At 49.1% G+C, this 27,029-nt stretch overlaps 1 protein-coding gene across 1 annotated transcript; it reads right to left on the bottom strand.

Annotated features, from left to right (window-relative positions):
* Positions 1-27,012, bottom strand: CERS1 (ceramide synthase 1). Its single transcript, XM_083484092.1, has 7 exons — positions 26,773-27,012; positions 12,210-12,369; positions 9,302-9,482; positions 7,384-7,545; positions 6,911-7,058; positions 5,607-5,740; positions 1-4,334 (listed from the first exon to the last, which is right to left on the bottom strand). Exons 1-7 carry the CDS (start codon positions 26,983-26,985, stop codon positions 4,292-4,294), a joined length of 1,041 nt encoding a protein of 346 aa, XP_083340218.1. The 5' UTR covers positions 26,986-27,012; the 3' UTR covers positions 1-4,291.
* Between the last annotated feature and the right edge of the window lie 17 nt (positions 27,013-27,029).

Genomic DNA, 27,029 nt, shown 5'->3' with positions numbered 1-27,029 from the left:
TGTGATTTCTCCTTCTTTTAATGAGGATTCCGCCACAAGAGAGTTGGCATTTAAATTAACACAGAAACAAACACAGTGCCTCAGATCCCTCTCTCACAGACAAATCCCTCTCTGAAGCAAAGCCACATGTCATAAAAGAGCAGGGGAGGAAGTGTGAACACGGGTGCAAGGGATGGATCTGGACCAGGCCTAGAAGTCTGGAATGAGCTTTGTCATAAGACAAACAGGAACCTTGTGCGTGTGAAGACATAATCCACCTGGATGGGATTTGACCCCCGCCCCCAAAAAGCTTGCCTCTAGCTTACTCAAGAGTAGACACATAGAAGAGAATAGGCATGACTAATTTGGGCCCATTAACATCAATGGGCTGCATCCACTATCCAGCATTGAAGCTAACGAACACAACCACTAACACTAGGGCCACTAACTTCAATGAGCCTACTCTGAATAGGACTACCGCCAGGAGCAACCCATTGAAGTTAATGGGGCCCATTAGTCACATCCATACATTTCAATGGGTCTACTCTGAGAATGATTCAGTTGGCTGCAACCTTGTTTTGCCCGGAAGCATCTCAGATCCCAAAGCATGCTAGTCCCTTTTACGGAAAGCCCAATGGATTTGAAGCCTTGTTGGGTTCTCTGGTGATCCCTGTTTCACATCACACTCGGTTGCGACCAGAAACCTTTCCCCACTTACTCAGAAGTCAGCTGCAATGTGTTGAACCAGCCTTTAGGATTGCAGCCTTAGAAGGGGAGATTTCTGTCCACTCACTGGAGATGGGGGCAAATTTAACTTGACAACACATCCTCACATCTTTTAAGCTAATTACACTCTTCCAGGATACCCATTGCAGATGAAGAACCTGGTGTGGTTCCTGAAGTCTGAACATTTATTTAAAAAAAAAAAAAAAACAGGCTTTGGGGTTTTTTAAGGGAAATATCTGGCAGGGTGCTGCCTTCTTTCGTCCCAACATCTGGAGAGTCGCCAGTTCCCCATCCCTGTTGCACCTGGGTAGCCACATGAAAACAGGGTGTTGAGCTCAATGGGCTCTTAGTAACCACATTTAGAGGTTCACAAATCCATCCCCGCCTTATTTTCCTTCCAAGGGAAGACTCACCAGAAGTCAACAGGCTGCTGTGGACAGGCATGCGCAACACTCAAGTGGCAAGGGATCCTCTCTCTCTTGCCTTGGACAGATTTGGTCAAGGAACAAGCCGTGTCACCAGCGCAGTCCCACTACGGGACACAATTTATTTAAGGTATTCCTAAACTTTTGCTTAATGTTTAAAATCTCTAAACAGTGTGCAAAACAAATTACAGTGCAGGAACACCAGGTGCGTTTGAGTGCAGCATATTGTTTGCGGCATCTGGCTTGCAGAGAACATCGGCTTTCACTCGAGAAGCCAAGCTGCCAGCCCTCATGGATGCAATGGTCTGCCCGAATCCTCAGAAACAGGAGCCGTGCACCAAATATGATTCCCAGTGATAGGAGGGGTTCGACGCTCCACACTTCTTCCCTAGGAACGAACCTCCAAACCAGGGTTTCCCAAACTTGGGTCTCTGGCTCTTTTGGGACTACAACTCCCATCATCCTGAGCAGCAGGGCCAGTGGTCAGGGATGATGGGAATTGTAGTCCCAAAACAGCTGGAGACCCAAGTTTGGGAAACACTGCCAGGTGTGCGCAAAAAATCAGAGAACTTGTTCAACTTCTCATCATTTATGCAAGTCAGGGAATCTAACTCCCCCCCCCTCCCCGCAGTGGGGAATTCTACAGTTCTTGGTGCTTTCAATTCTTCCATGGAGGGGAAAGGGAGAGGCAGATTTTTTAAACCTGGCACACATATGCAGGCTGCTGTGACTATGGCCTCATCCTGCAGCACCAAGCAGAAGGGGGCTGAGAGGGCAAATGGATGCAATGGCTTCCCAGATGATTTAATTATCAAAAGAAGGGCTCGTTCACACAGACCCCAGCGTCCCGACTTGTGTTGAAAGTGTGTATGCTTGTTGGTTTGTTTAAACCGACCAGACTGCATTTCTGTTGAACAATACATGTGGATAAATGTCCACGTGTCCACAGACAGAAGTTCAAAGATTATACACTTCTGGGATGTAGTGTGTGAACACCCTGAAAACGCAACTTATGGATCCAGGGTGCTTTCGGGTACAAATGTCCCCATCTGCATTACCAATTTCTCTCCCTCCTGCATCTTCTTCCACCTTAGCAAGCAATTATTTGCGTCCACATCTACTGTTGCTAACTCGGGGTGAGCAGAATACGAGGAACACCAGGAGCTGCCCTATACAGCGTCAGACCATTGGATAAAACAAGATCAAGACTGTGTGCAGCTCTCCTGGGCCTGGGGGTCTCTCCCAATCCAAACTGGCGATGCCGGAGACTGAACCCCGGCCCTACTGAACGCAAAGCAAATGATCTACTGCTGAGCTGTGGTCATTCAGTTTAAGGTCATTCTGGTCCTCATGGAATATAGAGCTGGCTGAAATAGGAAGCCAATAAGCTGCCTTCTGTTGCATCAATGGGTCAGCGGAGTTCAGTAATGCCTACACAAATTGGCAGCAGCTCTCCAGGCTTCCAGACCCGGGGTGTCCTTTCACGGAGATGCTGAACCGGGGACCCTCCACATGTGAGGCAGATGCTCTAAGCTCAACCCTTTCCTGGGAGATCTCTTGGAGATTTGCTGGAGATGGGAAACTGTTTCTGACTCTGGGGCAGCTGTTGGCAGAGCAGAAGACTCTTAATCTCAGTTCCTGCACTGCAGGGGGTTGGACTAGATGGCCATTGTGGTCCCAGCTCTGTGATTCCGTCCCCTGCCAGCCGTGCATTTGCCACTCGGGCTTTCTGCCCCCAAGGGATTCTTGCCACCTTCCTCTGCTTTTCCCTGGGGTTAAGGGTTGGGGGGGGGTTAATAGCGTGACATGGATGAGCGCTGCCCCAAAGCCAGCTCTGGGGCGCCCAACTGAGCCACAAACATCAATTGGCGCTGTATTAGGGCGCTGGGACTGGCAGAACCACGTTCGAACCTCTGCTCACCTGCAACCCTTGTGGTGCCGTGAGATCCTTGGAGGCTGGCTAGGGTAAAGATAATAAATCTGCCACCAGAGATTGCATTCTATATACCCAAACTTCACTGGAGGTCCATGCTGGTGCTGCTTCAAGGTATTCTCTCGCAGGAGAGAGAATGCAAAACGGGAGTCACCTCCATCCATCTGGATAGAAAGACAGACGCCAAAAGTTTTGGGCTGTCTGAATGGCACCCACGTGCCCTGGCAGGAAAGGAAGCTGCCCAGCTGCCTCTGCTCTTTGGGTGCAGCACCTAGCTCACAGAGACTCCTTTTTCCTTGTGGGGCGCTGTGGTACAGTCCTTGCAGACAGACAGACTCCGAAGGCAGAGGCTCCACGCAGCCCCATCAGGCAGACACAGCCCCAGCCCCTCTGTCTCCCCGCCTTGTTTTTTCATCACAAACATTTTAGATATAAAAACAGGCAGCCGATTTCACCATCATCTCCCCCCACCCGTCCTCTGCCCTTACAAACAGAATGTTTTAAAAGTCTGTTTTCAGAAACTAATTTGGAAAATTACAGTAGCTTTGGATACTTCCTTTGCACACAACAGGAAAAAAGTACACACCCCCTGAGACAGGTCCAAACACCCTTTCCCCCTTCTGCGGACGATATCCAGTAAAATATATATTTTAAAAAGGCGGGGTGTGCGTGCTTGCAAGGCGAGGAATAAAGTGCCGCAGAGCATTGTGGGATAGCGGTCCCCAGGTGAACACCACCACCCCTCCTGTCAATCCATTCACAAGTGTTATTCCCCGCCCCCTCAATCTGATTGGCCACTCGCTTCGCTTTACCAGTCGGGGCTCTGGAGAATGAGGAGGGTGGGGAAAGCTGTTGCATCCTCTCGGGGGCCACCCCAAAGAAGGCTGCGCAGGGCAGAGCTGGTCTTTACAAGGGGGCGTTGGCAGAGGAGGGACTTTTGCCGCTCCCTTGGTGGGTCTCTCCGCTGGGCATGCCGCATCCACCCCAGGTCTGTGAAAAAGGCCCCCTTTCAATCCACTCCGTGGGAGTCCTCACCGCCAGCGCCAACTCTGGCCAAATGCAAGAGCTTTTTTAAAGAACAATGCAACCGCCAGTGAGTTTCCTGCAGACGCTTCCCCCTCCCCACCCCACAGCTCTAGGCATCAAGACGGAGGGGTGGGGGGCGGGCTCTTCTCTGGGCTGCCAAACAAGCTGGGGTCCTTGCCAGCAGAGATGCAGCGGGCGCCGTCTACAACCGCTTGTCTTTCACGAGTCCGTTCTTCAAATGTTTCCTGTGGAAGAGAGAGCAAGAGAGCTGAACCCCCTGGAATTAACGGGCCCAAGTCAGCCCTGTCAAAAGAAGGGAAGACTAGCCTGCCGGATCAGGCCCCAGGGGGTCCCTCTGGTCCAGCACCCTCTTCTCACTGCAGCCAGCCAGGCGCCTGTTGTGCGAAACGGGCAAGCAGGATTGGAACCCCAGAGCCCTTTCCCACAACAGCATCTGGGATGCAGAAAGATTTCTCTCTCTGAGCATCACCCTATTGGCTAGTGGCCGTTCCTCTGTGAGTTTTGAAGCCAGCCAGGTTGGTGGTCATACTGCCTCCTGTGGCAAGGAGTTCCATAGTTTAACTAGGTGCTGAATCTCCCAGCCTTCAGCTTCATTAGTTACTCCCAAGCTGTAGTGTTAGGAAAAAAGGTCTTTCTCCCTCGCGCCTATAAACTTTCTCTATGCCATGCATCATTTTTTAATATCAAGGTGCCTCTTATTCACCTTTTCTCAAATCGAAAAAGCCCTAAACGCTGCAACCTTGCCTCATAGGGGAGCCAATCCACCCCCTTGAGTGAAAGGGCCCTTTTCTGCTCGTTCATTTCAACAGGACTACTCTGAGTAAGACTAATGTAAGGACACACACCTATGCTTCCATATAGCAACCTTCCAGAAGCTTTAGTACAGCTTTTGTGTGTTTTAAATTCATGTCACAACAATGAGCTTTATAATCCTGTGGCTGCAATTCACTCAGCGTGCTAAAATTACAAGCCACTTTGTGAAGCTTACGCTCCAAAAACCCAACTGGGAATAGTTGAAACTAAAATTCAGATACGAAATAGGCATTTGTCAAACCCTTAATAGTGGTCGCCACGCTCCCCTGGCCTGGCCCTGCCTCCCCCTGGCAAAAACACCCCACTGCTTTCAATGCCAAAGAGCTGAATGGAACATCCACGTTCAGACACAGTCTACCTCAGAGTGGTTTACATGCTCCACCTCTGGGCTTCAAACTAACAGAATGATGCCCACGGCGAAGGGTTTCATCCAACAAGACGATTCTTGTGGAGGATAGTTGTATCAAAAGAACTCCACATTCAGGTGCAAACTATCCCTGAATGCTGGGGGGGGGGGTGTTGCAGGGGGGGCAGCTAAACATCTGGGAGAGGGCGGGTGCTCTTGCCCTCCACTCGCAGGGTTTCCAGAAGAGCGTGGCTGCCCACTGACGGAAGCAGGGAAGCCAGGCGAAATGAATGTTGGTGCGAATTTGATTTTCTTCCTCCCTCCCTGGCACACTAACCCTTCCTTCCAGCAGCTGGGGGTGTGAAACTCCCGGTCTCTCTTCTTGCAGGCTGCGTCAACATCATATTCCCGGACGTCGTTCACTTCCCGAACTTGCCCCAGCAAGACCTTCACTACGAAGAGGATGATGTACTGCAAAGAGGAAGGGAGAGGGGGCAATCATAGAAATGTAGAGTTGGAAGGGAACCCCAAGGGTCATCTAGCCCAACCCCTTGCAATCCAGGAATCTTTTGCCCAACATGGGGCTCGAACTCATGACCCTGAAATTAAGAACCCCATTCTCTGCTCCCCACAATGCTTTGCACTACATTACCCAGCCCCCCACTTTCCTGAGAACCTGATTCATCCCAGCTGGGGTGACGTGGGCCTAAGATGGCCTGCACTCCCATGATAAAAACATAATAAAATAGCCATTATGATAACAGTCCTCTTCCCCCACACTTTCTCAGGCAATAGATTATTGAGTAGCCTTGGCCTGGGTAAAGAGGAATGTTTTCGCCTGGCACCTAAAGACATGCAATGATGGCGCCAGGTGAACCTTTGGGGAGAGCACCCCACATTTACTATGTAAGTAAAGCCAACTTTTACTTTTTCACAAAGCAATGTGTGTGGGTGTTATTTCTAAGGGGGAGAAAAACGGCAATACCAGGCAAAATCCAGTATGCCTTAAAGCATCCTGGATTTTTTAAAAAAAATCTTATTTATTAATTTTTCACATAAAAGAAATCTTTACATATTTTAATATAATCCATAAATTACTTTATCTGTTGACTTCCATGTCCATGGTTTTCATATTTACCCTGAAATGCTGCATATTTTGCCTATACTATTCAATACACATAATTTTACGTATTTATCTTAATAATTTGTGCTGTCACTCATATTTCAAGTCCTGGTCATCTCACTATAGTAGTTCTTTAAATCCCTCCCAAAACATTTCAGTTCTCAAGGCATTTTTCATCATTTTGATCTCTAATCTTTGCTTTGCTGTCAATTTTGCCAGTTGCACGTACTCCATCATTTTCAAAAGCCAATCTTCATTTGTTGCTAGATTGGGAAGACGAACAAAGCTTCCTGGACTATTGTTTCTAGAAGGTTAAATCAACCTTGCCTTAGCTTCCGAGTTTATCCTGCAAAGGACAGTCCTCTGCTGACTTCATTCACGTGAGAAAGGTAATAACTAAACAACATATCCTCTCCTAGTATCTAAATCCTTTCCCACAGAACTGAGGCTGGTGAGGCCTGTCAGCTGGAGGTTCCCAACTCCTGCAGGGCAAGGCGATGGTGAGGCTCGCTACTCACCAGAAACCAGTAGATGTTCATCAGTGTCAGGACAAAGAGCAAAGCATTGAAAAAGAAGTAGAAGGGGATGTCCGGGACCGTCTGGAGGCTGGTGTGGCAGGTGGCGTAGAGCACTTTGAGAGGGAACCAGTACAAGCGGAACCAGAACCTGCGGGGAGAAGGGACCTGGTCTAGGAGGACTAGAACCTTGTTGTGTGTTCACTTAATAAAATCTATATATGGTTTGATTGTAAAAAATAATAATAACCTCAAAGCAATTTACAATTTTGGAAAACTTCGCACAAGAGCAGTCTATCTGAACAGCAAAATACTGGGATTGCAGCACCACAGCGATATATTTTAGCCGCAACCAAATAATAATTTGTAACATGCCTTCCTGCTGGGTTTCCTTTTTGAGGGGGGTGGAGTTTGCAGAACCGCCCTCCCTCGGAATGGGCTGCACATGTGCAGAGTTTGAGGGCAGCCAAACTCACCAGCTTACGCTGAAGGAGACGCAACCGGCGTTCGAGATCAAATCGTTCAGACGATGGTAGACCCCGCCCCGATATTTGAAGTAGACGTTGAGCTTTGTGAACTCCAGCTGAACGTCGCTGATGTCGTGAAGGAAGAGGACGAGGATTCCCACGTTGTGGTACCTGAAGGCAACGTTGCCAGGAGGAGAGGATACAAGCACAGGTGAGCCACAGCACAACCCTTGACGCACACCTGGGTTCGATTAACGGCATGTAGAGTTTAAGTGCATATACTGCACGGAGAATTTCTGCCCGAGATGTCTGCAAAAGCCACAGTGCCGCCCAAAACAAGAATCATAGAGTTGAAAGGTAACCAAGGGTCATCTAGTCCCACCCCTGCAACCAGGGCACTGAACGTCCTGCCATAAATTATGTGGTGCGGCAGCATCCTCAGTCACTTGTGCGTGGCCTCCTAAAATCTCCACAGTGCTTTGTGGATGAAATATTACATCTCCAGTCAACACTGAAGCTGGCACCAGCTGATTTCCAAATAATCACCTGGACACCAAGTAGCCGGTGGTGTCTAGAATGAACCCCACCTTTTTCTGGTGAGTAATCTACTTTTGAACTTGGAACATGGAAGAAGCTGGTGCCAAACGCCTTGCTCTGCTTCCCTCGGGACCTCAACAGTGTCTAGGCAACACGATTTATAGAATTCCTTCAAACCATAGCAAGTTCAAAAGGAAAGTCTCTGAAAATCTTTAAAGCCCCCCCCCCCGCCGTCAGTGAGGCCAAGAGGGGGGTCTTGTTGTCTGGGCAGACCAGGACCTCCAGACACGCTGCCCAGTCACTTTGCAGCAGCACCTCAGCAGTTACAAAGAGGGACGGGTATCTTCAGCCACAGTGTGCACTGTGATTCTCCAGCAGTTTCACTTCACCACCAGAGGTGCACTCCGTTGTCTCTCGAGATGGATGGGTGCCAACAATATTTTTTTAAAAAAACAAGCTGGTGGGAAAGGCCCATCTCTGCCCAAGACCCCACAGAGCCTCTACTAGGCTTTGTATTCCTATAAGTAGTCTGTACTAGTGCAATGTGGCACCCTATGCTCCCATTTCAGGCGATGAGGACCAGTGTGGGAAACTCAGGTGTATAAGCCAGGGACCAAATGGCTCCTTAAACCAAGGCTACAGTCGCCAAAATGGAATGTCTAGTGGACATTGTGGGGCAAGTCTTATTTTCCAAATGATGGACTGACTGCAAATGATTCCCAGTTGAACATCCGCCTAGTTCAGAGGACAACCTTGAGCTAAGATAAGAGCTTTGAGAAATTAAAGAGGAAAAGTCCCTTGATCCAGGGATGGTCCACATAACTATTGGCCTATTCCGACCTCTTTTTCTTTATGCTGACTGCTCCTGCTCAGGCTGCACAAAGAAAGCATTTTGGTTCCTGAGATTCTTTCTGATAGCGCAGGTAAAATATAATGGATATGATTATACAGAACAGGGTATTAGTGTGTGAAAACAGCCCAGATCCGAGGATCCCCAGGCAAGCACCTCCACATCCTGGCCCCCAGGCATCTTCACTTGGTCGTAAGGGGTCAGAAGCCAGGTGCAAAATGTGCTTGGAGCCTGAGGACTAGAATCTTACTTTATCCTGCGGGGAAGGACCAGAGTTTGGTGGCCTTAAACATGCTCTAAGCACAGAGGAGCCAAGGTTCAATCTCCAACGGCATCTGCAGGTAGGGCTGGGTGCGACCCCCAAGTCTGAAACCCTGGAGAGCTGCTGCCAATCAGTGCAGGCAATGCTGAACTAGAGGGACCTTAGTCTGGTTTGGAACCCAGGACTTTGTGCATGCACAGAGTGCGCACTGCCACCAAGCAGAGGTGTAGCCAGGCAGGAAACAAGGAGGGAGGGAGCATGTGGGGATGGGGACGCACCTGAACATGTAAGAGAAGGTGATGAGCATGAGGGCCACCACGTGGTGAATGAGCATGACGATCGAGTCCCTGCGCCAGGCGTCCATGTAGAATGTGGCATAGATGGAGTGGCCGTAGAAGCTGCCTTGCATCAGGTAGGCCATGGCAATGTCTGGCGGGACCTCCATGCCCCTCTTCCAGCCTGGAAAGCCGCAAAGGAGAAGGGAGAAAGCAAGGTCAGTGAATCATAGAAGGCACCCCCAAGGGTCATCTAGCCCAACCCCCCAACCTCCCACAGTGCAGAAATCAATTATTATTCTAGCTGCCATGGAGAATTTGATTTCACACTCTGGCTTTCCATCTACAGCCCCCTACTAACTGAGCCAACGGCTGTAGGAAGCTTGCAAGCAGGGCCAGGGGGCAAGAATAATACAATCAAAGAATTGCAGAGTTGGGGGGGACCCCAAGGGTCATCCAGTCCAACCCCCTGCAATGCAGGAAACTCGGCTAAAGCATCCTTGACAGATGGCCATCCAACCTCGGCTTAAAAACCTCCAAGGAAGGAGAGGCCACAATCTCCTGAGGGAGATCATTCCACTCTTGAATAGCTCTTACTGTCAGAAAGTTTTTCCTGTTTTTGCTGTCAGAATCTCCTTTCTTGTAACTTGAAGCCATGGGTTCGAGTCCTCCCCTCCAAAGCAGGAGAAAACAAGCGTGCTCTATCTTCCATGGGACAGCCCTTGAGCTATTGGAAGATGGCTCTCCTGTCTCCTCTCCGTCTCCTCTTTCCCAGGCTAATCATACCCAGTTGCTTCAACCATTCCTCATCAGGCTTGGTTTCCAGACCCCTGAACATCTCCTTCACCCTCCTCTGCACATATTCCGTCTTGTCAACATCCTTCTTAAATTGTGGTGCCCAGAGCTGGACACAGGACTCCAGGTGGTGTCTGACCAAGGCAGAAGAGAGCCTTTCCCTTGGTCAGTCTCCTGGGAGCCAAAGCAGTTCAAGGGACAGAGTTGCCACACACCCCAGATCCACTCTCACCCCCATCAGGAACCCCGGATGCCCCAGAATCCTGCAGTCATACCAACAAGGAAAGAACAAAGCTAGTGGGCGTCCTGAATGGACATTCCGGGCTGTGACCACAAGGGGGCATTGCTGCAAAAAATGAATTTAGATTAATTCACTTTTGAGTCCCATCCTACCCCAGAGACACCTGTGATTTTGCAGCTGCAGAAATGCAGGCACCTGTATTATCTATTTTGCAAAAGGCAAAGGGAAAAAAGGGCTCAATGCGCAGTTAAGAAGGGAAAACATCTAGTGAAAGTGAACTGTTAGGTTTTCATACACGCAGAAGGAAGGGAAGTTTATTTTAGAAATAATAATTGTTGAACTATTGTGGATTGACAATTTGATGAACAGCCTCCCTTGTAGATATTGGAAATGTTAAAATATTGTACGTGCAGAAATTGACAAGTGGACAGCTGATGGTTCAGGACAAAAAGTTAAAAGCAACAAAAAAAATTGTAATATAAGATTAATTATAGAGAATGGAAGGTGACTCAGAAATAACTAGGAAAATAATGCAGCAACAAAAAGAAATTATGGGCACATTGAGGACGGAATGTGGGAGGCCAGTTTTTGGAAGAATTGTATTAAATTTGCTTTGATTTGTTAAAATTTGGAAAATCAATAAAAATTATTTAGAAAAAAAAGAGGCCCTCTTTTATTTTCTTTCAAGGACCAGAGCTTTGTGTGCAGAAGGTTCCTGGTTTAAGCCTTGATGGTATCTCTGCGTAGGGGAAGGAAACCCCAGAGAAGCTGCTGCTGCCAGCCAGTGTAGACAGTCTTGGGCTGAAGGAAGGAAGAGCAGCTGTGAGGCAGATTCCTTTCTTCCCATGACACCAGCTCTTCATAACCTTGAGGACTAGCACCCTATCTTAATTTTAGGGGAGGGGTGATAGCTTAGCGGCACAGTTCCTGCTGCCAAAAGCAGGCGGGGCAACAAATGTAAATTTTGCCAAGTTTCTTCACACACGGAGCGAGAGACTCAGCAACATCCATCCTCCATCCAGGGAAGCAGAGAGGCATCACTGGAGTTGAAGGAGACATGCAGGTTCAACCGGCAGCTGTCCTGCGTAATACAGGATTGCCACGTATTTCAATATAAAATGCTATGTCCTGTACTGATACAGTTTTGCCCTGTATTCCAGGCCTTCTCTCTCTCTCTCTCTCTGCCAAATTAGGGATCCTCTCCAACTGCATCTTTGAAAGGCAAGTGAAAGGTCACGTTTTTAAGCTCTAGGTAGCCAAGCACAGACAGAATCACAAATGTGTGTGTCAAATTCTGGAGGGGCCATTGTGTTAGGCTGCAATAGCAGACCCTCCCCGTGCCCCTATTTTCCAGGGACAGCCCCAGATTTACAGAAGCCGCACCAGTTTCTGATTTGATCCCGAAATGTCCCACTTTTCCTCAGGACGTCCCCATTTTCATCGGGAAAATGTTGGAGGGTCTGGATAAAGGATGTTCCAATTTCCATTGGAGAAAATTAATGTTGGCGGGTATGCAATAGATTGCAATGGATTGCTCTGAAGTCACTTCAGCACCAGATAAAAATAATATCGCCCCCCAACCACCCCGCCCTGTCCTGTATTTTGCCAGGACAAAGGTGGCAATCCTAATCTCCACAAAGGACAGCTGCCTAGTTGGACTAGATGATCCTCAGGGTCCCTTCCAGCTCTCCAATACTATGATTCTACGTCCAGTCTGGCGAAAACACCCGGGGGGGGTGAGGTGAGGGGGTGGCCTGGCAAGAGTCTCAAGGGTTGGACAGAGAGGTTCGCAGGGCCCGAGCCTCCCTGGGAAAAGGTTTTGCAAGAGGGAAGCCTCTGCCCAAATCTTGACTTGACCTGCGCTGCTTACCGTACCATAAAAGACGGAAGGAGGGTCGTGGAAAAAGGGGTATCCAGCGAAGAAGAGCAGGTAGGCGCCGTACGACCAGGTGAGGGTGTAGAAGGCCAGCTTCCAGGCACTCTCGGGCATCTTGGCAGCGTCCTTGGGGGGCAGCTGGCACCACTCAGCAAAGGGCTGGCAGAGAGAAGAAAGGACAGGCCGTTAATGGAGTCAGGTGGAATCCTGACAAGACAGAAGTGCTGCTTCTAGGGGACGGGGGGGCGACTCCCTGGTCCTGAATGGGGTCACTGTGCCCCTGAAGGATCAGGTGCGCAGCCTGGGGGTCATTTTGGACTCACAGCTGTCCAAGCAGGCGCAGGTCCATTCTGCGTCCAGGGCTGCAGCCGACCCTTCTGCAGTGCAAGAATCTCAACAAATGCGTCCACAAGAGATGGCCACCCAACCTCAGCTTAAAAACTTCCCATTCCCTACTGAAACTAAGAGGTGGAGGAATGAGTCTGTTTAGAAAAGGCCTTTCCTCCTAAGAGATGGAAATGCCTCTTTTTGCATCAGGGATGAGGCACTCTTATCGCTCCAGGTATCGGTAAAGGTAAAGGACCCCAGGCAGTTAAGACCAGTCAAATTCAACTATGGGGTGCGGCGCTCATCTCCACATTTAGACTGAAGGAGTCGGTGTTCGTCTGCAGCTTTCCGGGTCATGTGGCCAGCAGGACTAAACCGCTTCTGGCACAACGGGACACCGTGACAAAAACCAGAGTGCACGGAAAGGCCGTTTACCTTCCCGCCTCAGCGGTACCTATTTATCTACTTGCACTTTGACGTGCTTTCAAACTGCTAGGTTGGCAGGAGCTGGGACAGAGCAATGGGAGCTCACCCCATTGTACGGATTTGAACTGCCAACCTTAAGGGGCTCAGTAGTTTAGACCACAGCGCCACCTGCGTCCCTCTAGCTGCTAGCAGATATCATTAGAGAGATGCCAGATATCACTAGAGAGATGATGGGGAACCTGCAGTGCCAGATTTATGTATAAGCTAAACAAGCTCTAGCTTAGGGCCCCACTCTCTTGGGGCCCCCCAAAAATTTTAAAGGAAAAAACCTGGATGTACATTTCACAATACAGTATAAGATAAAAAACAAATAAAACCTACATACAGCAACAGTGTTTTGTGTTGTGTAGGCTCCTATGATGTAAGTCATGGGCCAGTCTGCTCCCTAAAATATCACTCGTTAGGAACCTATTAGGTCCATAAATTACCACACAGCATATATTCAACACAAAAAAGCAACAATTTGTTGTTGACAAAGGACAGCTGGACATATAACGGGCCCCATTATCTTCCGTAGCTGAGGGCCTCATCAAACCTAAATCTGGCCCTGGGAACCCGCAATTTACGGAAGGCGTCCCAGTCTCTGATTTGATCCCAGAATGTTCTGCTTTTCCCCAGGATGTCCCTATTTTCATTGGAGAAAATTAATGTTGGAGGCTATGGAAGGAGGAAGACCCCTCTTTCAAAGAGATAAGAGATTCCCTCCAGAGATAAGGGGAAGGCCTCTTCTCAGATCAGAGACAGGGGAACCAAAATCCCGCCAAATGTTGCTGAGGCTCCATACGCAGCCAGCATGCCCAATGGACAGGGCAAACTGTAGTCCAGCAACATTTGGACAGCCACAAGTCAGTTTGATTTATTTTTCGGGCGGCGGGGGGGGGCACGTAAGCTGTTCCTCCGATCCCTGATTTTGCCACAGCAGGGCTTGTTCTGCTCCGGCTGTGAACTGATCACCCGAGCAGCTGAGGTCTTAATATAGCATTCCCAAGCAGGGAGCCCGTCTCAAAAGCTGCTGAGGTTGTGGCCTCTGTTACACGGTCAGGTTTTTTTTTCTTTCCAGTTTCCACCTCCTCGAATTTCCCTCTGCTTTTCCGGCTCCCTTGTGTTGCACGAGTCCCTGGCGGGGTTCCTGCTCTGCAAAGATGCCCAGGAAGGGCAGAAGAAGCAGGCGATGCGCTCCCAGGCACCCAATGAAGCCGAAGGCCAGAAGAGTCAGGACTAAAGCTGGGAGATATCTGGTTTTCAATATCGCAATATATCACCAGCTAAACTTCACGATATATTAATATATCACAATGTCTGAAATAAGCATGGAGCATGCATCGTGATTTTTGCATAGCGCGCGCACACACACACACACACACACACACACACACACACACACATCTTGATTCATGATCTATTGCCAGGTCAAAAATTATGAAACCAGTATTGTGGTATGGACTTCAAATCAGTAATCCACAAAGACAAACCACTCCTCCCGCTATTTTTCATACACAAAAGTCTGACTAGTAATAATAAACAAAAAACCCTCTCCCTTTTTTATCATACTATTTTGTTGTAAATGATTGGCTTCCTTCTCCAGACTGTGGAGCCTTCCAAAAAGAATAATAGAATTGCAAGGTTGGAAGGGATAATAATAATAATAATAATTTATTATTTATACCCCGCCCATCTGGCTGGGCCTCCCCAGCCACTCTGGGCGGCTTCCATAAAAACCAAAAATACAATAAAATATCACACGTTAAAAACTTCCCTGAACAGGGCTGCCTTAAGATGTCTCCTGAATGTCAGGTAGTTGTTTATCGCCTTGACATCTGCTGGAAGGGTGTTCCACAGGGCGGGCGCCACTACCGAGAAGGCCCTCTGCCTGGTTCCCTGTAGCTTTGCTTCTCGCAATGAGGGAACCGCCAGAAGGCCCTCGGCGCTGGACCTCAGCGTCCGGGCAGAACGATGGGGGTGGAGACGCTCCTTCAGGTATTCTGGACCGAGGTCGTTTAGGGCTTTCAAGGTCAACACCAACACTTTGAATTGTGCTCGGAAACATACTGGGAGCCAGTGTAGGTCTTTCAGGACCGGTGTTATGTGGTCTCGGCGGCCGCTCCCAGTCACCAGTCTAGCTGCCGCATTCTGGATTAGTTGTAGTTTCCGAGTCACCTTCAAAGGTAGCCCCACGTAGAGTGCATTGCAGTAGTCCAAGCGGGAGATAACCAGAGCATGCACCACTCTGGTGAGACAGTCCGCAGGCAGATAGGGTCTCAGCCTACGTACCAGATGGAGCTGGTAAACAGCTGCCCTGGACACAGATTTGACCTGTGCCTCCATGGACAGCTGTGAGTCCAAAATGACTCCCAGGCTGCGCACCTGGTCCTTCAGGGGCACAGTTACCCCTTTCAGGACCAGGGAATCCTCCACACCTGCCCGCCTTCTGTCCCCCAAGAACAGTACTTCTGTCTTGTCAGGATTCAACCTCAATCTGTTAGCCGCCATCCATCCTCCAACCGCCTCCAGACACTCACACAGGACCTTCACCGCCTTCACTGGTTCTGATTTAAAAGAGAGGTAGAGCTGGGTATCATCCGCATACTGATGAACACCCAGCCCAAACCTCCTGATGATCTCTCCCAGCGGCCGCATGTAGATGTTGAAAAGCATGGGGGAGAGGACAGAACCCTGAGGCACCCCACAAGTGAGAGCCCAGGGGTCTGAACACTCATCCCCCCCACCACTTTCTGAACACGGCCCAGGAGGAAGGAGCGGAACCACTGTATGACAATGCCCCCAGCTCCCAGCCCCTCTAGACGGTCCAGAAGGATGCTATGGTCGATGGTATCGAACGCCGCTGAGAGATCCAGCAGAACTAGGAAACAGCTCTCACCTTTGTCCCTAGCCCGCCGGAGATCATCAACCAGTGCGACCAAGGCAGTTTCAGTCCCATGATGAGGCCTGAATCCCGACTGGAAGGGATCCAAATGGTCCGCTTCTTCCAGGCGTGCCTGGAGTTGTTCGGCAACCGCTCGCTCAATCACCTTGCCCAGGAATGGAAGATTTGAGACTGGGCGATAGTTGGCCATCGTGGCCGCATCTAAAGATGGTTTTTTAAGAAGCGGTTTAATAACCGCCTCTTTCAGCGGGTCTGGGAAGGCTCCCTCACGGAGGGAAGCATTTTGGGGATCCCAAAAAAACATCTAGCCAAAGCCCCAGTGTTGATGGACTCCTCATCATGAATCTGGTAAGTCTTTCAAGGGGCCACAAGACTCTCCAGTGTATCCATCCAGTTAGAAGTGGCAAGTTTTACACAGGCTCCTCAGATGCAAAGGCCCCCAAGGAATCAATGGGGCTTCCTGCCAGGTTATGGTCTCCTCAGAAGCTGGTGGGCTCTCCTTCCTTGGAGGTTTTCCAGCAGAGGTTGGGTGTCCATCTGTCAGGGATGCTTTAGCTGGGATCCCTGCATTGCAGGGGGTTGGACTAGATGACCCTGGGGGGTCCCTTCCAACTCTACCTTTCTATGATTCTATGAAATTCCACTTAGAGAACAACCCATTGAAATGACTGGATCCAAGTTCGACACACCCTTTAATTTCATATATATATATATATATATACACACATATATACACACACACACACACTCTTTATCACTTATTCTGTATTTCTTAATTTCTCTATTACTCTTAATTATCATTAATAGTTCTCCTCATAGCCTTTCTTGCAATATTTCAAATAGTCCTCCTTCCTACTAGTCCTACTAGACTAATCTGTTCATTACTATTACTTTTCAAATAGTTCGTATATTTACTCCAGTCTTCTAAGAATCTCTGGTCCTGCAGGTTTCAAATCCTTCCTGTTAATTTATCTAATTCTGCATAGTCCATCAATTTCATCCGCCATTCTTCTTTCGTCGGTAATACTTCTTGCTTCCATTTTTGTGCCAATAACATCCTTGCTGCCGACACACCCTTTAATTTCAATGGGCCTTCTCCGAGTAGGACTATCACTGGATGCAACCCAGTTAAACACATTTTGCCCTAATGTTAAGCACGTTTTGCTTTGGGGGAAGGCAGGACTTATTCCATCAAATTGTGCGAGAGAGAAATTATTTGACGTTATTCTCTCTCCCCCCCCCCCTTATCTTTCTCTTCAAACGCTAGATGTCCAGCCAGGCCCTTTAAAAAAAGAAAAACCACATGCTTTGGCTCATTTTGGATGTAGGTGAGCCAGAAGGCAGTCCAATGTCAGTAAGTGGGGCTGTGGTGGTGAACCCTCCCAGAGCAAGGTCTCTGCCTGACCTCCGTCTGCAAAGCCTGCCTTCTTACGCAAGAGACAGGCACCACCATCAAAGGCATCCTCTTCCAAGTGCGGTCCCCGGTTGCCCCTAGCAACAGAGGTCTTCCTGTGCTGGTTGCCCTGGCAACAGCAGCTGGCTGGCAGCCAGGGGACCAGTCTGCTGTCATTCATGTATCCTACCCTATACTTATTTTAAAAAATGAGAGCGAGGAGCAGGAGGAGGAGAAATTATTGATGCCCGAGGCTGCAGTGCAGCTCTCTCCCCGGGGGCAGGAGAAAGCCCAGTCTTGGGAGGTTATTTTTTGCAATTAAGGATCGGAATATATGAAACACGTCTGAGGAAACAGCCCTCTGCCTGTGTCAAATTATGTTTTTCTCTCTCTCCTCCACCCTCAATTTTCAGAGGTCTCCCACCCCTCTCTTTGAGCTTCTGTTCTGGTGCCCCTAAGTTCTTGAGGTCTAGAAACGTCACCCTTTTATAATCAGTAGCAACTGTGAGTGCATTTCTGTATCTTACCTTTCCTCCCCTAGGGGCTCAAGGATGACCCCCCCACACACATGTTCCTGTTTTAGTTCCACAACAACCCTGCGAGGCAGGGAAGCCCCAGCCCAACCCAAGGTTTTTTCTTCTAAAAGGCTTCACATGAGCCCAGATTTCCTGACACCCCCCTTCATTTCACTTCACCCCCTAAACATCTCCCAACCTCAACACAAACTCCCATAGGCCTTGCCTCCTTAAATGACACCTCGTCCCCCCTTAATTTCCTGAATTGCAGGGGTTGGACTAGATGATCCTTGGGATCTCTTCCAGCACAGCTGGATGGCCCGCGGCATTTCACTCCCCTGTTCTCCTCACTCTCTAGACTGTTTTTTCCTTGGGCCAAAGACCAGGATTATGGAAATCCGTAAAAAGCACCTGGGTACACCCACGGAGCCCTATAAAACAGGAAGGGGTGGGTTCCTGTCTCTGCAGGTGAGCTTGCTAGGCAGCCCCAGATCTGGAAGCAAGCCCACGTTGGGCCTCAGTCTTCCCCATCTGCAGTATGGGCATAAACCATACTCATCTGTCTCACAGGGTTGCAGCAAAGATTACCTGAAGACGCTGATTTAATTTTAAAATGTATAGGGGGGGAAGTGTGATTTATTTTTCAGTGTTCAATGCATTAAAATAATGAGGAATACATGTACACACACGCATGCACACACACATAGCAATGATAGAAATATATAGCAGTGCCTGGCTAGCTCAGTTTGGTTACAGCTGATAATGCCAAGGTCGCAGATTTGATCCCCGTCAGGGACAGCTGCCTATTTCTGCATCGCAGGGAGTTGGACTAGATGACCCCCAAGGTCCCTCCCAACTCTACAGTTCTGTGATTCTATATATAACACAATAAATTTTTGATTCAGTTTAAGAGGCAGCTGGAGAAGGCGGAAGCTAAAAATACATAACCTGCTGCAAGACAGCAATCTCCCTTGTTACTGTATGTTACTCATGATAAGCAAATCTAGATTAGGTAATTAACCACATCTTTCTGCAAATCCACCACAATCTTGGCCAAAGTGCTGCTTTTATGCTTTAAAAATGGTTTCCCTCCACAGATGCAGAAACACACACATTTATGTCTTTTTTGGTGTCAGGGAAAAGGAAAGCACACAGACACTTGATTCTCACAAGCTATTGAAACCTGATTACTTTTAAATTTAATTTTTTTGTACTTTGCTGAATTAAACAGAGCTGTTTTAAATATTGCTACCCTCCTGCTCCACAGACAAGGACTGTCACCCTGGAAGAGTCAAGTGAAATACATGAATGCACGAAGGCATTTCCTTCTGCCTGGCTGGAGCAGAAGACATTTTAACAGGACTGGCTGCCTAAGCAGGGCAGATGGTAACACACAACACTGCGGTGTAAAATGCAACCCAGATTAACTTTACACTCCCTGGTCCTTATCACACCTTTGCCCGCCACAACGACACACCGATCAGGTTCTTTTTCCATTGCCTGCCACAGATCAGATCACTGCCAGAACATAAGATAGCTGCATCGGTAGAGCATGAGACTCTTAATCTCGGGGTCGCGGGTTCGAGTTCTGCGTTGGGCAAAAGTATTCCTGCATTGCGGGGGTTGGACTAGATGACCCTCGTGGTCTCTTTCAACCAGTGTTTCAACCACCTGAGACCAAATGAAGGTGATTGGGCTCCAGGATGGCGCCTGACATCTCCGCCATCTGGTGGTGCTTGCCTGGGGATCCTTGGATCTGGAATAATTTCACCCACTGATACCCCACCCTGTAGAATCTTATTTTATCTGCACAATCAGAATGAACTTCAGGGACCAAAATGCATTTTCTGTGCAGCCTGAGCAGGAGCAGTGAAGAGCGTGATGGTTCATTGTTGTCTCTTGTCTTCATCCTCCCCCCCCCCCGCCCTGCTCACAGTTGGGAAGGATATCCCTCTGTTGTCTAGAGTCCCACAGGAGCTCGTCCGCCTGGGAAGGGAGCTCACCTAGGAGAAGGGAAACTGTGGTCCTCCACCTCCACTGACGTTTATCTTGGGGAGAAGAAAAGGGACAGGATTCCACCTCCCTCCACAAATCTGGAGTGGAATCCCTAAGGCAGTCCTTCCGCAAACTCCTCCAGCCACGCAGGTGCCAAACGTCTTGCTCTGCTTTCCTTTGGAGCCCATCAGTGAAGCCGAAAACATTGTCTTGTCATCTGGGCAGCCCAGGACCTCCAGACACAGCACAGGCTTGCGCCCAGCGCAGATCGCCTTGGTGCTGCTCACACAGAGGTTCAGCTTCACCCCTGGAGGCACACTCCGTTGTCTCTTGAGACAGACAGATGCCAACAGTATGGGCCTTTCTGTAAAGTCATGCTAAGGTTCTAGTCCTCATGGACCTTTCAAATAGCTAATTTAAGCATAGGAAGCTGCCTTAGACTGAGTCAGGGCATTGCTCCATCTCACTCAGTATTACCTACACTGACTGGCAGCGAATCTCCAGACTTTCAGGGAAGGGGACATTCCTAGCCTGGCCGCCTTAAGACAACCTCAGCTTCTGAACCCCCCTGATCCGCGGACCCTCCCAGAGGAAGCCACAGCAGATCAAAGACCCATTTGCTGAGACAGAGATCGGTCATGGCTGCGAGAAGCCACGACTTTTGCTGACAATTTCTCTCCCCTTGCGGTTTCCTCTGCAGCCTACGCAGATAGGCTGAAACTACCACGGTCTGATCTGATCCTGGCAACAACTAAAGCGGATGTGCAGTCAGGGGGGTGAGAGAGAGAGCAGCTTTCAGAAAGAGGCAGCAGTTTGCTGAGAGATGGGGAGAGAGTCCATTTCACTGTGCTATGTTCCCATCCGGCCTCCCCGGAGGAGAGGAGAAGCTGAAGCCAAGTTGCAGTGTCTGGAAGCGCTGTGTGGTCATCTCAGCGCAACTGCATGTATCACGCAGAGGTGACCTTCCCCAAAACTGATGAGCCCGGCGACACAAAACCCAGAGGCAGCCTTGAAGATGGAAGGTTTCTCCCTCTCTTTCTCCGCAGGCCGCATAGAAAAGCAAAGAATCACAACTCTATTTTTTATTGTGAAATTAGGAGGCAGTTTTTTTAAAAAAATGGGAGGCAACTTTCTAGTCCTCAAGCACAGTGAGATTTGTGGAAGGTGATTAGAAACTGGAGACAACAGAAGCCAGAGCTGCTGTATCTTTAGTAGTTGCATTGAAGGAGTTTTTAAAGGTTGTGATTGTTACTCAGTTTAGACATCTCTATTCCGCAGTCCTCCCCAATTTATTTTATTCTTCTTAACTGCTTGATTGTAGCAAAACCGCTAAGAAGAGGGAATTTTGGCAAGCAGAGATGAGCAAACTCATCAACCCAAAGCCCTCACCTGGTGTTCTTTAAATTCAGCCCTGCAATGACAGCTAGAAACTTGATTCCATTTTTAAAAGTGAGAAAGGGGCACATCTGGAAACAAGGGGTGGGATTAAAACTGGCTTTTACTCAGAGTAGGGCTATTGAAATTAACAGACCTAACAGGCATATTCCTTAATTTCACTGTGTCTACTCTGAGCAGGCTGAGTGTTGAATTCCACCCATGGAGATTAAAATCACCACTGGTAGAAACTGAATATTATGTCCCATCTCAACCACAGGCAGGTGAAAGCCAAGACTTAAAACTACCTCTGTGCTTTGCAGAAATGGACATTCATATAATGGCCAAATTATTTCACCTAATGCAAATTTGTCCCACGTAATGCTGTTTTCCTGACTTCCTCAAAGATGGTGAGGCAAGAAAGTCCCCCCCCCCCGCCCCCAGCAGGCAAGTTTCTATTCACAGCTTGGTGAATAAAATTAAAAGTTACAAGTCCACATGCCCACCTATATCTTTGCAGATCCATTTGTAAAACAAAACGTGCAGGTGACACAATACTATTGTATGTGCTTCACAATCAGTGTGAAAACTTGTGCACACTTTGGTTTCTTGCACGCACACATGCCAGCTTGTCTCCATCTCCTCCCCTTGCACCAGACTCTTCCGCAACCCACAGACAACCTCCACTCCTCTGCAGGCACAATGGCAGCCAGGGGCTCCTCCCACGCTTTCTGTGACATCACGGAAGTCTTAGCCAATGGCTGCCAGATGCTTCCTCCTCACCCCATACTGCCTTGGGGCTTCCTAACTTCTTCTTTTTTTAAGCATTTGCACTCAGCCTTTTCTCTCCCCACCCTTTTCCTTCCACTGTTTTTAACAATAAAAAGAAGAACAAAATGTTTCAACCCCGATCCTTGAAACATGCAGGAGAACATTCCAGATCCCCAAACAAAGGGTTGTGTCAAAATGTTTCCCCTTGACTGCAAGCTTGTCAGTTGTTGCTTCCCTCTTTCTTCCTCCAAGGATCCGGGGGGGGGGGTGCACACGGTTCCTCCCTCCCCATTTTATCCTCACGACACCCCTGGGATGCAGGCTAGGCCAAGAGGCAAGGACTGCTCCCCGCAGAGGCACTCAATGAGCTTCACGGCTGATTGTGGGGTTGACCCCTGGTCTCCCAGGTCCTGGTCTGACACCCTAACCCAGAGTTTCCCAAACTTGGGTCTCTGGCTGTTTTTGGACTACAATTCCCATCATCCCTGACCACAGGTCCTGCTAGCTAGGGGTGATGGGAGTTGTAGTCCAAAAACAGCTGGAGAGCCAGGTTTGGGAAACCCTGCTCTAACCACTGCATACTGTCTCTGCTGGGAAGGGCCTGTTGTCGCCATCCCTGACCACTGGGCATGCTGGCTGGTGGGGGCTGGCAGGGGCATCCAGAGGGTGCAGCATTAGCCAACCCCAATCCAGCCAGCAGCAGTTTTCCTCTTCCCCAACATCTGGCTCGCTCCATAGGTGGCTGAATTACAACTCCCAAAGACAGCAGAAGAGCTGTGCAGGATGAGACCCAAGGGGCCCCATCTAAGTCCAGCCTCCTGTCCTCAGAACGGCAGACCAGTGAGAGCAGCAGCCTCTTCCCATTCTAAGTTAGACTGCCTCTCTCCATGGAGGCTCCACTGAGGAATCATAAGGAACTAAAAAGACCCCCTTGTGTTTCATAGCAACTGGTATTAAGAGTCAGCCTCCGTCGTCTGATCATTGTAACATTTTCTCCCTCTCTCAAAATGCCGGAACTCGTGGCCGTCCAATGAAGGTTCTGAAGAGAAAAGGAAGTCCTTTGCATGGTTTAAACTATGGAACTCACTGCCACTGGAGGCACCAATGGCGACCAGCTTGGATGGCTTTAAAAGAGAATTGAGCTAATTCATGAATAACAACAACATAATCATTTTATTATTTGTACCCCGTCCATCTGACTGGGTTGCCCCAGCCACTCTGAGCAGCTTCCAACATATAAAAAATATTCCCTATACAGGGCTGCCTTCAGACGTCTTCTATACGTCAGATAGTTATTTCCTTGACATCTGCTAGGAGGGCGTTCCATAGGGCGGGTGCCACCACTGAGAAGGCCCTCTGCCTGGTTCCCTGTAACCTCACTTCTCATAGTGAGGGAACCGCCAGAAGGCCCTCGGAGCTGGACCTCAGTGTCCAGGCAGAACGATGGAGGTGGAGACACTCCTTCAGGTATACTGGGCTGAGGCCATTTAGGCTTTTAAAGGTCAGCACCAACACTTTGAATTGTGCTTGGAAACATACTGGGAGCCAGGGAAGATCCTTTAGGACCAGTTATATGGTCCCAGTCACCAGTCCAGCTGCCTCATTCTGAGTTAGTTGCAGTTTCTGAGTCACCTTCCAAGGTAGCCCCACGTAGAGCGCATGGCAGTAGGCCAAGCGGGAGATGACCAGAGCATGCACCACCTACAGGCTACAGCTGTGAAAAGTGAGGATACCAGTCTGGCAGCCGCATTCTGGAATGGCTTTTGATGGCAGCTCCCCATGAAGGATCTGCTCAACCTCTGCAGTTGGGAATGACAATGCCTTCTGAATTTTTACTGCAAAGCACAGGACGGCTGAGCGCTGTGGAGCTCGCATTCTGCTTGCAGGTTTCCCACAGGTGTCTGATCGGCAGGATGCTGGACCAGGTGGGTCACTGGCCTGATCCAGGAGGCTCTTCTGAACTTCTTAAGAACCTAAGACTGGGTCCTGCAGCCGTTGGATCAGGTCAGGGGTGGGGGAATCTAGTCCAGTATCCTGTTCTCACAACGGTTATCTGGCAAGTGTAAGGAAGCTCTCTACATTCCTGTTTAAACTGGCCCTTTACGCTGAACCATGAGGACTAGATCCTTACCTCTCTTGGCATCTAAAGACAGTAACTCACAGGGAATGGCTGCAACTCAGAACTAGGACACCTGCTTTGCGTGCAGAAGGTCCCAGGTTCCATCCCCATCATCTCCTCAACCCCAGAGTCAAAGATACTGAGCTAGATGGCCTGACTCAGCATGAGGGACTGTAGAATCATAGATTTGGAAGGGACCCTGAGGGTCATCTAGTCCAACAATGCAGGAATCTTTTGCCCTATGTGGGGCTCAAACCTACAACCCTGAGATCAGGAGTCTCCTGCTCTACCCACTGAGCAATGTTCCTTTCTAAAATCCAAACCAATGATGACATTAGGGAGTATCTTATCAATGTATCCAGTACTTTTGAAAGCTTTCAACACACAATCGAAGGCTTTTCCCTAAAGAAATACTATAGTATGATGAACTCATGGTCAGGATTTGAAGTATGAGCAATGGGAGGAATTAGAAATGATTTTATTGCTGTTATAGTATAAGAGACAGAAGACAGGGCACAGCAGAGGGGGAGAAATAAAAACACAACTGAAATGGGGTGGGAAGTTGACAAAACGAAAGAAAAATGTATTACATATTGGAGTGCATATGTTAAACTTTTGAACATTTAATAAAATATCATTTAAATAAAAGAAGTATTTCAACAGGAGTCTTGGTGGACCACCAGCTTCACATGAGTCCACAGTGTGATGCAGCAGCAAAAAAGGCTAATGCTATTCTAGGCTGCATCAACAGAAGTCTAGTATGCAGGTCAAGGGAAGGAATAGTGCCACTCTATTCTGCCTTGGTCAGAATAATGTGTCCAATTCTGGGCACCACAATTTAAGAAGGATATTGAGATGCCTGAATATGTGCAGAGGAGGGCAGCCAAGATGATCAAGGGTCTGGAAACCAAGCCTGATGAGTTGCTGGGTATGTTTAGCCTGGAAAAGAGGAGATGGGAGAGCCATTTTCCTATATCTCAAGGGCTGTCACATGGAAGATGGACCAATCTTGTCTTCTCCTGCTCTGGAAGGTAGGACTCAAACCAGTGGCTTCAAGTTACAGGAAAGGAGATTCCAACTAAACATTCGGGAAAACTTTATGACTGTAAGAGCCGTTCAGCAATGGAACAGACTCCCACGAGAGGTGATGGACCTGGGAGGTTTTTAAGCAGAGGTTGGGTGGCCGTCTGTCAAGGATGCTTTAGCTGAGATTCCTGCATTGCAGGGGGTTGGGCTGGATGACCCCTGGGGTCCCTTCCAACTCGGCCATTCTATGATTCTATTATTCTAACATGCAAAGCTTTAAAAAGAAGAAGAAGAGGAAGAAATTCCTATATGCCCCAGTTGTCCCCCCCCCCCAAGAGATGCACACATTTATGAGGTGTATATTTTGGAGCCCCCCCCCACTAGTCCCACTGAGTTAGTCACGTCCATCCACTTTGGGCAGTCTACTCTGAGGATGAATCTAACATCAGATGCCATCTTCGAATCTGAACACACACTCCTAAAACTGGGTTTTTTAAAAAGCTAGCCAACTCACAACAAATAAGACTTCTCGTTCCCTGCAAATTTTGCATCCCTGCCTCCCCCCCCAATAGGTACCCAACAACAGGCTTCAGGCCACAAGACTTCAAGGCCCCGTTCCAGCACCACCTCACAGACAAAGCCAAGTTTTGCTGCAAAAAATGCCATGTCAAGGATGCAGATTTCGCACCCGGCAGGAAGATGTGACGACATGTTTTGACACACAGAGAGAGCACAATTTTCAAGGCCACCCTGTTCCGAATGGAGTCACCCCAAGAATACAACACAATGACTGATTCCTCCCCACCCTTGGCAATGCAAAGGACCAAACACTTTCACCTGCCCCTCATTGCACCCCCCCCCAAATTACAATGGCACATTTCACTTGCCTCTCTGGATAGAATGCAAAGACCGTTTTATTCCACCACAGCAAAATAGGTTTTTTGGTTGTGCCCCCCCCCATACACGTACAAACGTAGTTCCCCTCCATGCAATGATCTGACCAATTTTACGCACTCCATCAATGCACAAACGAGATGCTTCTTTTTCTGGAGGCAATGCACTGACCCATTTCCACCGTGGATTTCATTTTTCCCACCACATGCACCAGATTCTTCCTCAAAGGTGATGGTTATTAACCCTCCCTGCAGTGCAAAGCCATCTCACTCCCCACCGCTGCTCAAAAAGAGGGGTTTTTTAAATGACCAGTTTTACAGCCCTGAAGTGCAAAATCAGATTCTTCCCCCCTCACCAAAAGAAGACAGTGTGCAATAGCCAATTTGACCCTTGCGGTACAAAGCCATATCATCCCCACCCCAAAAAATGAAAGGACCAGTGCAGCCCTTGCAATGCAAAACCAGCCCCCCCCCCCAATAAGCCAAGCGCCAATGTAACATTTGCAATGCAAAGTTAATTCCCCCACCCACACAGGAGAAACGAGGCAGGCACCGATTTCACTGTTGGAATGCATTGGAAAGCCACCCCCAGCCCAAAATATGAGGCCAGTTTAACCCCTTCAAAGCAAAGCTATAAGTCAAGGGTGGGTTTAACCCCTGCAGCGCAAAGCCACGTTCTCCCCCTCCCCACATAAAAAGACGAGTCCGTGATGGGTTTCAGCCTCTCCCCCCCAAATCAAAGCCCTGGACCAGTTTAACCCTTGCGAGGAGCCACGAACCCGAAAGAGGCGGCGGGTGGCGGCTCGGCGGGCGACGGTCCAGCCGACGGCGCCCAGGAGGCAGAGCAGCGCCTCGCTCCAGGCCAGCCGCGCGCTCTCGGCCCAGGTCCGGCGGGCCAGCTCCCAGCCGCAGCCCGAGCAGCTCCGCAGCGCCCCGGCCAGGCTCGCGTAGCCGCGCCGCACCAGCGCCTCGTAGCCCGGCGCCGCCGCCATCCTCCTCGCCGGCCCACCGAGAAGCGCTGCCGCAGCGCCCGCGC

Source organism: Podarcis liolepis, assembly GCF_965112155.1.
Source record: "Podarcis liolepis genome assembly, chromosome: 18".
Taxonomy (NCBI): domain Eukaryota; kingdom Metazoa; phylum Chordata; class Lepidosauria; order Squamata; family Lacertidae; genus Podarcis; species Podarcis liolepis.
Note: the sequence above shows the minus strand (reverse complement) of the source record. Positions and strands in the feature narration are given on the sequence as shown.

What these genes read in the sequence shown, in the direction of transcription:
- CERS1 (XM_083484092.1), bottom strand. Translation starts at nt 26,985, where the DNA reads ATGGCGGCGGCGCCGGGCTACGAGGCGCTGGTGCGGCGCGGCTACGCG. An exon ending in ACCTTCTCTTACATGTTCAG is followed by an intron (nt 7,546 to 9,301) that starts GTGCGTCCCCAT and finishes CGTTGCCTTCAG; the next exon opens with GTACCACAACGTGGGAATCC. An exon ending in TGAACATCTACTGGTTTCTG is followed by an intron (nt 5,741 to 6,910) that starts GTGAGTAGCGAG and finishes TCCTCTTTGCAG; the next exon opens with TACATCATCCTCTTCGTAGT.